Source organism: Phoca vitulina, unplaced genomic scaffold (assembly GCF_004348235.1).
Source record: "Phoca vitulina isolate PV1807 unplaced genomic scaffold, GSC_HSeal_1.0 scaffold6, whole genome shotgun sequence".
NCBI lineage: Eukaryota > Metazoa > Chordata > Mammalia > Carnivora > Phocidae > Phoca > Phoca vitulina.
In genome coordinates, this window is record NW_022589709.1 from 4,720,872 (window position 1) to 4,735,977 (window position 15,106).

Here is a 15,106-nt window from a genome sequence, read left to right on the forward strand (position 1 = left end):
TTCATCTAGACAACTCTCTTGCTCTAAAACCTCCAAAAATTCTTAACTTTTCAGTCTGACACTCTAGGTCTTGCAAAATCTGGTTCTAGTCTAATCTTCTATAACTATTTTCCACTTATTAATGAGTCTTTATTAGGGCATGGATATCCCTTCTTAGTACCCAATGCTCCTCTCACGCTTAAAGCTAAGGAATCAATCATGCTTAAAGCTACAGAAATAGGAGCAATATGCTAGGGACTAAAGAGGTAGAATCCAGATTTCCTATACACATCCTGACTTTAAGAACAATCCAACAGAAACTAGAGATAAGTATTTCTATTTGCTTTTAATTTCTTAAAATAATTTTTCCAATTTATTTTGTTAATCCCTACCTCAAAGGACTTCAGAGGTATTTAAAAGAATGTTTACTATATTAAGCAAGTATGTTTAGTGTTTGTGGCTAAAGGATTCAATCTACTGCATGAAACATCTCCTTAAATTCTCTTTTAATGAACTGTCTTTTCCTTTCCAGATATTCTTATCTTTCCCTTCTCATGCACATCTCATAAAACAGCTGCCAAATCCTCATTCTTTCAATTATCCAGTCACTCAACCAATTATTACATGCAAAGTGTGACCCATATGCATTCCTAGACATGGTAGGTCCAAAGAATAAAGTAATCACAGTTTAGGAAAAAATAAACATGGACAAAAGTATGACACAATATTGGTGCTACAATAAACAAGTATTAGAAGGGCTATGGTTGATTAAATGATTAAGTTTGACCTGGACCTAGAAGGGTGAATGGATTTTTACCAGGCTAAGAAAAAGAAGCAGCATTCTAGGAAAAGAAAATAGTAGGCATGAAAACCATTAAAAAACAAAGGGTATTTTCAGGAAACAATAAACTCTTAGGTTACACTAGAATTTGGTGTAAATAAAAAAGTACTGGCGATGATGCCGATGGAACTGGTGACTAACGCCTCAATAACGTACACAATAATAAGGAGCTCAGACTGGGCCATCAGTTCTCAAATCCTTTAGATACACTTTAGGTGAGGTAAGAAGACAAAAAACAAAACAAAAACCCTATGCCTCACCTATACCCCCTTTTCACATTCCAGCGGAAAAATAACTGTGATAACAACAAAATATATCACACAAGAAGATCTTAAGCAATTATGAATTCTGCTAAAGCAAGAACAGTATGAATTAGTTATCTGAACTACAACATGTATATAATCTATTTGAAAAATAAAAGCCAAAACCACTGCTGACACAAATATGCATCACTATTCACTCTAACAAACCACAACAAACTCAACTGATAATGATGAAGCTAACGCAACAGTAATTTATAATTAAAACGCAAGACCAGCAGCATTTAAAAATGATGACCTACCTAAAATAACATTAATGAATGTTCCTAACAAAATGTAGGAATTTCTGCTATTTAAGGGTGATTTAGTAATGGGGAAAAAGAAATGAGGACGTGGAATAAATCAGCAGCTTTGGTATGGAGTTAGCAGGGTCAGCTATGAGATATTTAAATAAGTCTTAGTGGTGATCTATGGGTGAGTGGCTGAGAACAAGGAAGTGAAGATGATTCTGATGTTTTAGCCTGGGTAGTAATCAAGAGGATAGCTTTGCTATTAAGATAGGAAACACAGAGGGGCGCCTGGGTGGCTCAGTCTGCCTTAGGCTCAGGTCATGATCCCAGGGTCCTGGGATTGAGCCCCGCATCGGGCTCCCTGCTCGGCCAGGAGCCTGCTTCTCCCTCTCCCACTCCCCCTGCTTGTGTTCCCTCTCTAGCTGTCTCTCTCTCTCTCTGTCAAATAAATAAAAAAATAAAATCTTTAAAAAAAAATAAAAAAAAAAAAGATAGGAAACACAGAAAGAGGAGGAGGTTTGAGTTAAAGTAAACATGATGAGTTCAGTGACCATAAACTGAAGTGTCTACAGAATATTTAGGTGGAGATGTCTAACAATAGTTAGAAATTCATTCAGTATCAGGCATTAGCTAGGTGCTGGGGATACTGAGATAACAGACAACCCCATTCCTACCTTAAAGGAGCTCACAATCTAGTTAAGAAGGTAGACAAGCATAAGGACCCTTAGAATGCAGAGTAAGTGCTATGGAAGAGGTATGAACTGGGTGCCATGGGATAAGAGAGGAGGAACACTAACAGACAGACTAGTGGTCAAAAAAGCAATGGAAAGTAGAGATAGAGATTTGCAGCCAAAACTATGTGCGATCACACAAACAACAAAAGATGAAAATTAAACACAAATTCTGGGCCCTATCAACACTTAAGAAGAAGTCTAAAGAAAAAAGCAAGAGTCAGAAGGAATGGTCTGAAAGTTAGAAGAATCCAGAAACACTGTCCTGAGGAAGCAGTCAACAACTTCATAAACATGGGAAGGTCTGCAGAATGAGGACACAAATGAAGCTTGAGTTTTTACATTTTAGGTCAGTCACTAATCATTTTAGTGATTGCAGTTTCAGTGGAATTATTCTCATATCTACTATTCCCTTTCCAACTTCGACAAGGCTAATTCTGGCTCTCAGTACCTCTTGCCTAAAATCTTTAACTGGTCTTCTTACCTCTGGTTTCTCCACCTGCCCTCCCCTCCCCAATTCAGCAGTCTGTACAACACTACCTAAACACTTTTCTTAAAATGCAGTTCACCTGCTCTAAATCCTTCACTGACCCATGACCACATACCAAATTAAGTGTAATACCTAATATATGTACTCAGGTCTTTTCACAAATGCCCCACTCTGCCCTTTCAATATTATTTCTATTTCCCTTTTTATATTCTACATTTTGCAAAACAGTTCTATAATTAACATTCCACCAATTATATTTAAACAATCACTTCTTTTTGCTGTTCTCAGAACCCACATGGAAAGCTTCTCAATTTGAAAGTACAATTATATTCCATAAACATGAACTTTAACCACACCCTACCTTGATTTTTAAGCTCTTAAGAACAATTAAAGGATATAAAAGGGGGAAAAGTCACAATTGCAATAAAAAAATATCTAGGAATGAACTTAACAATAAATGCCCAAGACTTCTATAATGAAAACTTTAAAACACTCCAGAAGGCTCAAAAGAAATCTGGAACATAGGGAGGCTCTCTATGTCATACATAGAGAAGAGTTCACATCTTTAAGCTATCTCTTCATCCTAACTTAAACTAAGTAATTCTAAAGTTCACATAGCAAACAGTATCAGAAAAACTCTGCAAGAGAAATAAAAACCAACGAAGGGACTAAGTCCAGACAGTAAAATATAGTCTAGGCATTCAATAAGACCACACATTGAAAGAACAAGAAAAAATATTCAGAAATGAAACCAAATAGATGTGAGAATTTAGTATATAATAATCAGTCAGGAGAAGTTGAACTATTTAACAAATACATGGAGACTACCAGATAGTTATCTGGGGAAAAAAAATTTTTACCTCTAACACAATGTACATGCAGATAAAATCCTAAGTGAAGCAAAGATGTAAATAATGAAACAAAAATAACGGAATAAAACATGATAGAGAAGTCTTTTCTAATAATTGAGTCAAAATTCTAAGTTATAAAAAAGGAAATTCGACCACATTAAAAACAAATTGTGCTTGTCAAAAAAAAAAATCATAAACCAAAATCAAGACAACCAAAACTGGAAAAAATAATTTCAACCCAAATTGAAATTCAACCCAATAATTTCAACCCAAATGGCTAATTTCCCTAATGTATACCAAACTCCACAAATCAGCAAGAAAAGGCTACAATCCAGAGGAGGCCAGCCTAACTACTCTGTTGGTGCTGCGTCTCCCTTCAGCTTGAGCTGTAGCCCCAATAAAGCCTTGCCTGTGCCTCTGGGGAAAAAAAAAGGGGGGGGGGCTAAAATCCCATAGAAAAGTGAGCAAGGGACACGAACTGACAACTCTCAGAAGAGGAAACACACATTTTTCTTAAACATGTAGATAAATACAATCTCACTCATAATAAGAGAAATACAAATTAGAACTAGTTAGAACACATCCATTTTTCACCTACTGGAGTAGCCAAATTTAAGAGTTTGGTAACACTGTTTTGATGAGGATGTAAAACTGCAGGAACTCTCAACCACTGTGCAGGTACAAAACAGTAAAACCTTATGGAGAGCAATATCGATCAGTATTACAGATATGTATACTCTTTCACCCAGAAACTTCACTTCTAGTGATTTATCTCAAGGCTATATTTGCACCTATCAAAATCATAGCTATATAAAATTATTTAGTGCAACACTAAATGAAAATGCAAAAAAGAGTATTTAGTTCAATGAATTATGGTATAGCCATACAAGGATACTATGCCACTACAAAACAGAACTGGGAGGGCTGGGGGGAAAATAAGGCCTTAACCATTTAATCAGAATCTTAAAATTTGGCATAACAGAAAGTGTCAACATAAAAACAGAGAACAAAGCTTTATTTCATGAATATCTAAAAGCAGTAGTTATGGCTCTGTGATACATCATTAAGTTAGAACAAACAAAAGGTCGAGAACAGTGTATATCATCCTACCATTCGTACAAAAAGGAAGACATACATTTATAACTACATATTTAATATCTTTATACTGACATAGGTACATAAAAACATGTCTAGAATTTTTCACAAGGAAATAAAAATAGCTACTTGCTGGGGCCCAGAAAACTTAGTGGATAATGACCAAAGAGGAACATACTTTTCACTGTACACTTCTTATGTTTTGATTTTAACATAAATAAATGTATAAGTACATTACTAATTTTTAAAAGTAAGAATTTTAAAAATGTACTTAAGGGTGAAATTTGGTAAACTGGAACATTATGTAAACACTACCTAAATACTTTGACACAGAAGTTACTCTAACCAAAAACCTGTTCAAGCTGAAAATGTCTACATAGATGGGTGTAATCACTGAGCTTATTCTACCAAAGCATGTAGTTAAGTGTATTTAAGAAGGCTCAGTTGAGTTCCTAAAGTTATAAGACAGAGTATGAACTTCAATGTATGAGAACCCATTCAAATTTCTAAAATTAATGTTTCCGGTTATTAGGCAGCTGCTTTTAAAATAAATATTTCAATCTATTCAGAAATAATATATGTGATAAGCACATTTTTTTAAACCACAGTGTGAATTACTTTGCTGATTAAGCTAAAAATCTAAGCCAAGTACCAAATTGTTCTTCTATAACAGATTGGAATTATTTTCCAAAAATTGGCTAACATACAAAGCCTTTAATAAAGGGCTGAGAATTATAGTGTTTTGCAGCAAAAAAGAACCTTCTCATTTCACAGAATTTCCCAAGGTAGTGCCACCTAAGAGAGATGAATTTATTGTACCCAGATGTTCTGCTTCTAGTGTGTTGCCTTTTCTACTATACCATACTTCTTCCCACAATGGCTTACTTGGGAATCTCTTAGAGCTGTAAGGGGTTTTCAGGGCTAAGCTCTGGAACCCAAAAAGTCCTTCTACAGATGAAAATAAATCTCACAGAAACAAGACAGACCCTTCACAATTTTATAAAACATATACTTGCATGGGCAATTCTAATAATAAAAATATTATTAAACCACTATAGTACATCATTCAAACCACATCTTGAGTTATACAACAGCAATGTCAAGTGAAAATATATTATTGCTATCATTACATATAAATAAAAAATTAACCTAAAAATTAAGGATCTTAACTTTCATTCTAGGTAAATTTTTATCCTATCCTATCCTTCCTGTATTTCTTTTTTTTTTCTTTTATTTTTTCTAAGATGTTATTTTTAAGTAATCTCTGCACCCAAGGGGGAGGAGCTCGAACTTACAACAACCCTGAGATCAAGAGTCACATGCTTTACTAACTGAACCAGCCAGGCACCCCTCCTGCCTGTATTTCTTGACTTTAACTTCTTTAACCTCTCAATATTGCTTTTACTGTTAACTCCAAATCATACCAATTATATTTCAAGGAGTCTTTTTTAAAAATATTATAAATGTCATTTCCAACATTTCATTTAACTGAAATAAATGCGTTATGTTCAACTGATGTTAATGTTCTGGAACAATAAAGAATGTTGCATTTAAAAAGCTTTCTGAATTACTAACAAACCCCAAAACAGACAAATCAGAGCAGGCCAAATGTCTGGAAAGGTAGTTCTCATTATTTTCATTTTATCATATTAAAATCTAAAATGTTTCCTTCTGCCTTCTAGCTTCATCCAGTAAAATAAATCCAACACTGTTTTCCTCTAGCCCTAATAACTCATATGCAGTGGTAAGACCAATTACACTACAAACAAGATTCCTAAACATTCATCAATGGCTGTATCACTGTCATCTCAATGTAACCAAATTTCATTTCACTCAAATGTAAAAGCCTACAAAGACATAAATCAGAATGCCCACTAAAAGATTAGAAAAGGTAATGTAGGGGTGCCTGGTGGTTCAGTCGGTTAAGCGTCCGACTCTTGATTTCGGCTCAGGTCACGATCTTAGGGTCGTGAGATGAAGCCCTGTGCTGAGTATGGAGCCTGCTTAAGATGCTCTCTCGTTCTCCTTCTGCCTCACCCCCACGCGTGCTCTCTCACTCTCTTAAAAAAAAAAAAAAAAGAGAGAAAAGGTAATGTAGACACTTACCTACATAATGCATATTAAGAGCCAAATACTTATACTGGAAAAGAGGGTTGTTACTGAGGCTACTTCTTTGGATCTGCTGGAAGAAAGAGCTGACATCCCATCTGTACAGGACATCCAACAGCATGATGCTTGGCACCCTCAGGGCCACATTTAACACTGCTTCCAGTTTTTCCTTTGCAGCCATGTTTTTTCTTGGAGCAGACCTAAATTCAGGAGACATAATATATAAAATTAAGTCACCTCAAATAGCTTTTAGATATCCTCTTATGAATCTAAAGGATTGTCACAAACTACACAAAAACTATGTAACAACGTATAAAACTCTTTAGCCACATCTACTATTTCCAGGTATTCATAAAATAATCCTTGTATTGGGTTTTCACATTGACTCTTTCAGTTCTTCCCAATCTGATTAAGTGTTAAGGCCTCAAAATTTATTTTTAAAAAGCTTAACTCCAACTCTAGGCACTAGCAATAAAACACCCTAATAATACTATAGCTTTTGTCCAATTAACTTGAAAGGAAAAATTCACTCCTATAAAATTGAGATTTATGTAGCTCTTTAAAAAGAGCAAATTTTAAGTGGTTATTATATGAAAAAAACCTAAGCTATTCAATAAAAATTTGGTAACTACACATTCAGTTTGCAGCATCTCACAGTCTATCCTATTCTGTATTACTTACAAACAAAACTGAAGTACTGAATTTATATGATATAGATATAATTCAGAGAACTCATGATACAGATAAAGAAAACACAGTTTGCAATATTGTTTACTTCAATCATTAAAGTTAAAATCTCCATCTGAAATTCCCATAATCTGCCTTCAAAGTGGGGAAATAATGCTTATCAAATTCTTCCTGTGATTCACAGATATGCTGGCACAAGGAAGAAGTCAGGCTTTGGAGTCTGCAGCCCCTGTCTTTGCTCAGCTGTTGATGAGCTGTAGGAGTAGAATAAAAAAAAAAAAAAAAAAAGGGAAGGGAAGGAAATGAAAGATCTCCAGGACAATCCATTATTTAAAAGGACAATTCTGTGCAACACTGCTTTATATGATACAGCTTTAAATTAATCCAAAGAATTATGAGAATAAGGCAAACAGAAGTGGGTTAAAGACAATTTTAAGAGTAATGATAATTCTGGATTGTTGGCTCTGACAATATCCTTTTAAGAATTTTGCTGAGAAAGCTAAACAAATTTTCCAGCTTTGGCAGTAATTTCAGAATTACAGGACAAATGAAAACATTTATTTCTGAAGAAAATTACAGTGACAGATTGGTATGCTATGGTTAAATATTTGTCAGTATTTCCATTTTACCCTCTAATTTTCATAGCTTCCTAGCTCAGTTAAAAAAAAAAAAAAGACATTGGGGAGGGATTTTAAAAAAAGGAGTTCAACTCGACAAACCATTATTATAAGTTTCTCAATCACTGAAAAACTGATTGTATTGATCACTGAGTGATCATATATCATTCCCATTACTCGGAAGTGATATATCCTAAGAATGCAAAATAAACATTTTCATAAATAAATACTAAATTCTGATTACTTTAAATGAACAAGACCACTTTAATAATTTTCCTACATAAGAAAAAATACTGTGAGAGAATCAAAACTGAATGTTGTATCCTAATGGGAAAAAAAGCACTGAAAAATAAAAACTCTAATCAACATTTATTGCAAATTACAGCATTCAGAAACCTCAATTTCTCAAAGCTCATATTATTAAAAAAAAAATCTTGAGAATACACCAAAATATCACATTAACATCCTTTCAATAGTAGGGCTAAGGTGCTTTTTATTCCCTTCTTTTTCTATTTGCCAAATGTCGAATATCCATTATTGGGAATTAAAAAAAGAAATTCCTTTGTAAAAAGTGTTAATACCTCTAAGCTATCTAGATATTTAAGGAAATATACTTACTCAGATGGTCAAACAGATAACTCAGTTTGGTTTATTTCAAAGTACATAAACAGTAGATTTTTCTCACAAACCACCAGTCATGTGTGAAAGTCATCACAGACTGAGATAGTAACATCACCGACAGGCTTTATACTAAATGGAAAAGTAACTCTTTTCCCATATTCTAGAATCCAATATAAATCACTACTGCTTTTGTAGGGACTACTACTGAGTTAATACTTGTGGTCTATATTTCTTTCATCTGACTTGGAGCCTTCCCCTTTTTTAATGTCTTGCTTTTTTTAAATGTACCCACTTTCACCATTTTTTGTAGCTCTCAAAAGGGTAAAGAAAAAAAATTTAAACTAAACAAATAACCAATCCTGCATCAGAAATCAAGATCTGAACAACTAGAGGGAAAAAAAATCTCCCTAATTCTTACTGAAGATCATCTCTATTACAAAAGAGGGCCCTTAGCAGAAGGGACAAATTCCCTCTCAATTACCACTGTTCCTGCCTCACAAATAGAATAAAAAGAAAATCTTGAATTCCTAAAGCTCTCATTACAGAAGAATATCGGAGACTGATCCCCAAATTCTACTGTATAGTAAATCCAAGACTCAAATGTCTGAATTAAGGAGGACCTTGGATAGAATGAAATATGCCCACTTAGTAACAACTCTACTGCTCACTAAACATTTCACCTATTTCTGTATGTGAGCGATATTTTAGCAAGTCATTGGCAAGCTGGCCCGTATATGGACACGGGGGAAACAAATTCAATATATGGAAAACTAAATATAAAATGCTACCCACAAGGAACACCTGGGTGGCTCAGTCAGTTAAGCATCCAACAGGATGTCAGCTCAGTCTTGATTTCAGGGTCGTGAGTTCAAGCCCAGCAGCCGATGTTGAGCTTACTTAAAAAAAAAGTCTAAAATGCTACCCACAAAAGCTGTGGAAATACAAAAAAAAAACAAAAAAAATCCCCCCCCCAACTTTATAATTTTGAACCTGTCTAAAGTGTAAGGGCCACATGATAGGGTGATCACCATCACAAGTAAATACCACATACTATACTCCAGCACCTCACACTAAATTAACATCTCAACACAATGTGGAAACATTTATCTTGTTTAAAATCACTAAAATCAGGTGCTTGAGTGGCTCAGTTGGTTAAGTGTCTGACTCTTAATTTTGGCTCAGGTCATGATCTCAGGGTTCTGAGATCCAGCCTAGCATGGACCCCACACTGGGCTCCCCACTCAGTAGGGAGTCTGCTTGAGATTCGCTCTCCCTCTTCCTCTGCCCCTTCTTCCCTTCTCTCTCTCAAATAAATAAATCTTTAAAAAAATAAATAAATAAAATCACTGAACTCATTCACATTTGCCAAGCCACTCTATTAGAAGCATGAAGTAAAAATGGAGATTTCTCTCCTGGGGTAAAAAGATTATATTTCTATGATGTTTGGTTCAAGCCTAATTTATTTTTTTCCGAGATTTATTATCAGAGCTAATGAGCATATTCCAGGTCAGAGGAAGCTTAAAATTCTCTTAAAATCAAAACAATACTAGATAATCCTCAAAAATAAGCAGAGGAACTGAAAGCAAAGAAAATTTAAAGCCCTGATACTCCTACAGTCAAATATATAAGCTATTTCCTGCCCTGTACAGTTACACAAATTTTCTCCTACATCAAAGATTTTTATATTTCCTCCTTAAGTGTTATAAGAACTGGGAAAGTAATATGCCAAAACAACCATCTCAGCAAGTAATGTAAACTAAATGTGACTCAAAATTAAAGATGGTTTACACAGCGGGACAGCTTTAAAAAAAATCCTTTCCAAAAACAGCAAAAAAAGACTCAACAAATGCTAACCAAAAACAGCACCACAATGATTTCATTAAATGACCTTCCCAGGCTTGGAAACAGCAATCACTACTTACACAGTACTGTCCTGTACAAGCATAACGTTGCACAGTTCACCATTCATATTTGTGGGTTAAGAAACACAGGAGTCTCATTCTACACTTTCCTGAAAACACTGTGTTTTGGTTTTGAATATGAAGAAATCAAGCAAATCATCCTGAACAATTCGGAAAATGTACGTTTTTAAAGTCATGGCTTGTCTGTTGAAGAATTACGTTAAGAAAAAGAAACAGAAAATTCAATCTTACCAAAAAAAGAAGGATATTCACATCTCCTAGATAAACTCCTTTAAAAAAAAAAAAAAAAAAGCAAAAATAAGAAAGCTGTATGATCCAATTTTAAATTCAATACAATAGAAAATTTAAGGCTGGAAGTTTCTACACCTTTTTCTCCCATCAAAAGAAAAAAATCATTTTTCTTTGTCCAATCCAACGGAAAAAAAAATATTCTACCATCCGCTAAAACCAATCTCAAGAAAGGTTTTCTGTCTGTCCGTATGTTAGGATGGTAAGCCCTGAAAATGTTAGAGGGCAAAACTAGAGGCTAAAATCGTAAGTAAACTCAGCCCAAAACTGAGATACCCGGGAGGAGAACGCACTTCTTACATAAGCATTGGCACATGTTTTAAATATAGCTGGTCCCCCCCACTCCCACACTATTGCTACCCAACTTTCTATGTACCTGATTTCCACATAAACTACTAGCAATTCTGTGGTTTCTCGGTATCTCCAAAGTGGCAAAGATACGGAGTCCACTCTGAATAACCGGACCATCTTTCAACTCTTAAGGGGCCAGAGCGAGGGAATAAAAACTGCTATCTCTGCCATTGGGCGCTCAGCCTGGGTCACGACTGCAGCACCGACAGCTCATCCTTTGGGCATGATTCAAGATTCAGTAGAACGGCACAGTCCGTATTTTAAAAAATAAAGACACACAGTCCTCTCCTTTCCTTTCAAACTAGTTTCCTGTTTACTGCAGACTGCGATGCAAAGCCATCCATTAATCTTTGATGCCTTCTCACTGCAAAGCCCCCTTCCTCTCTCCCCGCACCTCCTCCCCCGTCTCCCCCTCCGCGCGCGCGCGCGCGCGCGCGCACACACACACACACACACACACACACGCCCTGCCCGCTGATCTCAGCTGCGTTTGAACTATAGTAACCCCAACCCAGCTCGCTGCAAAGCAGGCAGCGCAGCAGCAGGGCCGCCGCGGGGCTAGGGGATTACGTTCGCAAAAAACTCTGCCAGTAGAGGCCCGTGCCAGGGAGCTCCCCTCTTGTCTGGCCAAGGGTGCTGGCTCCGCGGCGCCACGCACCAAAAAGCTTTCAAAGACAGACGCGGGCGAAGTTCATCATCCCCGAGCAGCAAAGGGACTCATTCCTAAAGGGAGGGCAAGGGTCTCGGGTGGAAAAAGCAGAACAGGAGTAGGGTGGAGAAGGGATGGCAGACGAGAGAGGAAGCGATGGGGACAAAAAGGAAGGGATGGGGAGCGCTCTCACGGCAAAACAGGGCTGACAGATGGGATGCAGAGCAAATGGGCCCCCATTCAAAGTATGGCTTGGCAGGCCTTTCCGCACCCCCAAACAACCTTAAACCGCATAAAAAGAGGGAGGAGGAGGCTGAGTAGACCAAAGAAGGATAAGTCAAAAGAAAAATGGGAGGGAAGCTTGGAAGCAAAGTGGACAAAGACGCAAAGGACGGAAAGTTGGGAGTGGAACTGGAGAAAAGGAGCTGGAAAGGAGCAGCTAGGAAACGAGTAGCTCAGGAAGGGGCTTAGAAAAGGCCTCGAAATGGGGTCCTGCGGAGGGGATGGGGCAGAGCTCAGACAGAGGGCATCTTAGGAATGCCGGGATAGGTGAGGGATGTCTCCAGGAAGGTGAGTAGTTGGGAAGGCGGCGCACAAGGCCCGAGAGCTGGGGGAGGGGGCTCTGTGCGGGGCCCCGGGAGGGGAAGGCAGAGTCGGAGAGGGCCGGTGGGGGGCCAGGAGGTCCGCTGGAGCGACAGACGGTTAGGAGGGAGGGGGCGCAACGGGTGAAGAGAGGATGGGGACACCGCCGACGCTGGGAGGAAGGAGGGAGGTGAACCGAGGCAGGGAGCTCCCCTCTTGTCTGGCCCCGGGGCGAAGGGGGAGAAGAGGAAGGAGCGGGCAAAGGGGTGGGGGAGGGGAGAAGGGAGGATGTGCGGGGGGCGACAGGATGAGAAGAGGCCGGCCGGGGCGGACGGCTCGGTCACCTCGGGTTGTGGCCTCTCTCCCGGCAGGGCTGTGCCGCCGGCGGGCAGGCGGGCTCCGCAACTCCCCGGCTCTCTCGCCCGCCTTCCCGTTCTCCTCCGGCGGCGGCGGCGGCGGGGGCCGGGATGGCGCGGCTCACAGCGGCGGTTCCTCCGCGCCGGGCCTTGGTTGCAGCGTCTTGGGAGGCGGCGGCAGCGGCGGCGGCAGCGGCCCGACCCGTGCGGTCACCATCGTCCGCGGCGGCAGGCGCTCGCGGGCCGAGCCCCTCAGCAGCCGGCGGCGGCCATGGCCTACTGCGCTCGCTCCTCCCGCCCCCGGCGCTCTGCGGCGGCCGCTGTCCGCTCTCGCGCTCTGCGCCTGCGCGCGCCGCGCCCCTCCCCTCGACCCCGCCGCGCGCGCGCGCTCCCGCGCTCACTCACAATCGCACCGCGGGGTGGTTCCCGTGCCTCCCCCAGTACGTGGGCGGGAGACACGCGCCTCCCGCGGTCCACGCCGCCGGGCTCAGGCAGCTATGGAGACGCATACAACGCCGACACCTGCACGCGCACTGTGACACGCGCCATTCTGACACACGTGTGCTCTCACACTCCTCAAACACCGGGAGCCACAGGCGCTCACACCCACACTCACCTGCCGGGACCACGTGGGAGAGTTGGAGGGGCTGATCCTCACTCGGTGCAACCGCAGTAGCAATGATGCCAGAATTTTTTTTAACTCCCTCACTGACTGGACTAGACTGTCAACTCCATGGCGTCAGGGACCAAGTCTGTGATGGCTCAGCAATGCCTAGCACAGAACAGGCGCTCCATAAGCCTCTGTTGAATAAGTGAGTGGATGCATGAATAAATGAATTGAAAATGTTCACTATTTTTAATTTTAAATTTTCGCTCCTTGGTTTAAAGAATTTGTTCAAAGAATTTTACTGTAGTATGAAATTAAATGGTATTTGTTTCTTTTGGTTCAAGTTTCAAAACAGAGATTAGTGTATACACCCCCTTCCCAAGGGTCCTACTGACCAGCGTTCTTACCTTAATTTAAATGTCGACATATCTTTTAGGGCAGAAACTGTTCCCCACTTCCCAAAACAAAGCCTGAAGCACGTCGTGTGTGCACAGAACAAAACAAAGATGTTGCTAGTCTTCTGAGCTTCGGCAGGGATTCATTCCCCAGTTTTTCTAGGACCTGACCGAATCTCCACAAATCCCTCACCCCCACCTGCCCCCCTCTCCCCGGAAAAAAACAAAAAAAAAACCCTACACTGTTCCTTGCTGTGTCTTTGGTTAGTTCCTGGAGAGCCAGTCGCTACTAGAAACCAGTCTGGCCTTTGATGTTGGCAGCGACTTCTGTACACAGAAGATACACACCCAGTGGGTAAAATGTTGCAACTATACTGGATCAAACTGAAATTGTGAAACCTAAACTTTTGCATGTTACAAGAGAAATTAATGTACTTTAATCTAAATTTCTGTGTTGGGGACCCTCCTTGGAAATTCAAGTCTCTGTCCTCTGTATTTTAAATGGTAAACCTCCAATTCCTCACAACCTTTGTATCTTGCTAAAATTGTAAAAGTAAGCTCTACATTTAGCAAATGTAATTCCTGGAGGCATCAGTCCATCAGATTCAGAGGAACTTCCCTTCCACCAGTTTGATAGCTCTGTAGAAATGAAGCTTTAAAAATTTCTGGGAAGTGGGTTCATAACTCTCCATAGACAGCCTTTCATCCTGGTGCCTTAGACTACTTTAGAATAATCAAGGCTGCTACATCCTAGAGAGGCAGTTTTATGAGTCTCTTTATATATATAGCCTGGTAAGTAAGAAATTACAGAGGCCACATGACTAATGACTAGAATAGAAAACTGCCCAAGATAGCAAAGCCTTATTCCTTGGTTTCCTCCCCATTTTAACAACTTACTACTGACTCAGGCAAGAAAATGTAAGGCCAGAAACAGATTACAAAGAAGTCAAAATCTACATAACCTTAAATTCTAATTGGATTCATTTATTCTTTTAGGGTGAATTGCAGAATCTTGAAAATACTCCTTTAGTATTGTTACCGGATTTGTGTGTTTTGTCTAAATGGAGGAAGAGGTTACCTCAGTTCTCACATTTCCTTTTTTAAAGGGGAAAAAAAATGGCTTCAAAGTCCTATAACCCTCACTAATAAGTACTCCGGACTTGTAAAAGCAGGAAAAAGTCACATGTCTTTTTCACCTTTGAATTTTACAGCAGCTGCCTATAAATGCTAAAGTTCAAAACAAGCAAAGAAAATTACTCTGGTAATGAAAGGGTTACTGCTATTATATTGCTGCTAATCCAGTTTCGGGAAAGCTCCACATTGCCGGATACAGGTAACCGAATCAAACTAAAAAGACAAAAAGCAGAGAGAAAAACTGCGGGTGG

The 15,106-nt window shown here is 39.4% G+C and overlaps 1 protein-coding gene across 2 annotated transcripts in view; it reads right to left on the bottom strand.

The window, feature by feature from the left end:
- The window catches only part of RNF145 (ring finger protein 145), a 54,275-nt gene extending 41,270 nt beyond the window's left edge, over positions 1-13,005 (bottom strand). Inside the window, exons 1-3 of one of the 2 annotated variants that reach the window (XM_032403636.1) lie at positions 12,708-13,005; positions 10,725-10,762; positions 6,644-6,846 (exon numbers count right to left, since the gene is read on the bottom strand). In XM_032403636.1, the coding sequence (XP_032259527.1) occupies positions 6,644-6,827 (184 nt within the window). In that variant the 5' untranslated portion in view covers positions 6,828-6,846; positions 10,725-10,762; positions 12,708-13,005. The remainder of the gene's footprint in view (positions 1-6,643; positions 6,847-10,724; positions 10,763-12,707) is intronic. The other variant, XM_032403635.1, reaches the window with a different exon arrangement.
- Positions 13,006-15,106: the final 2,101 nt, after the last annotated feature.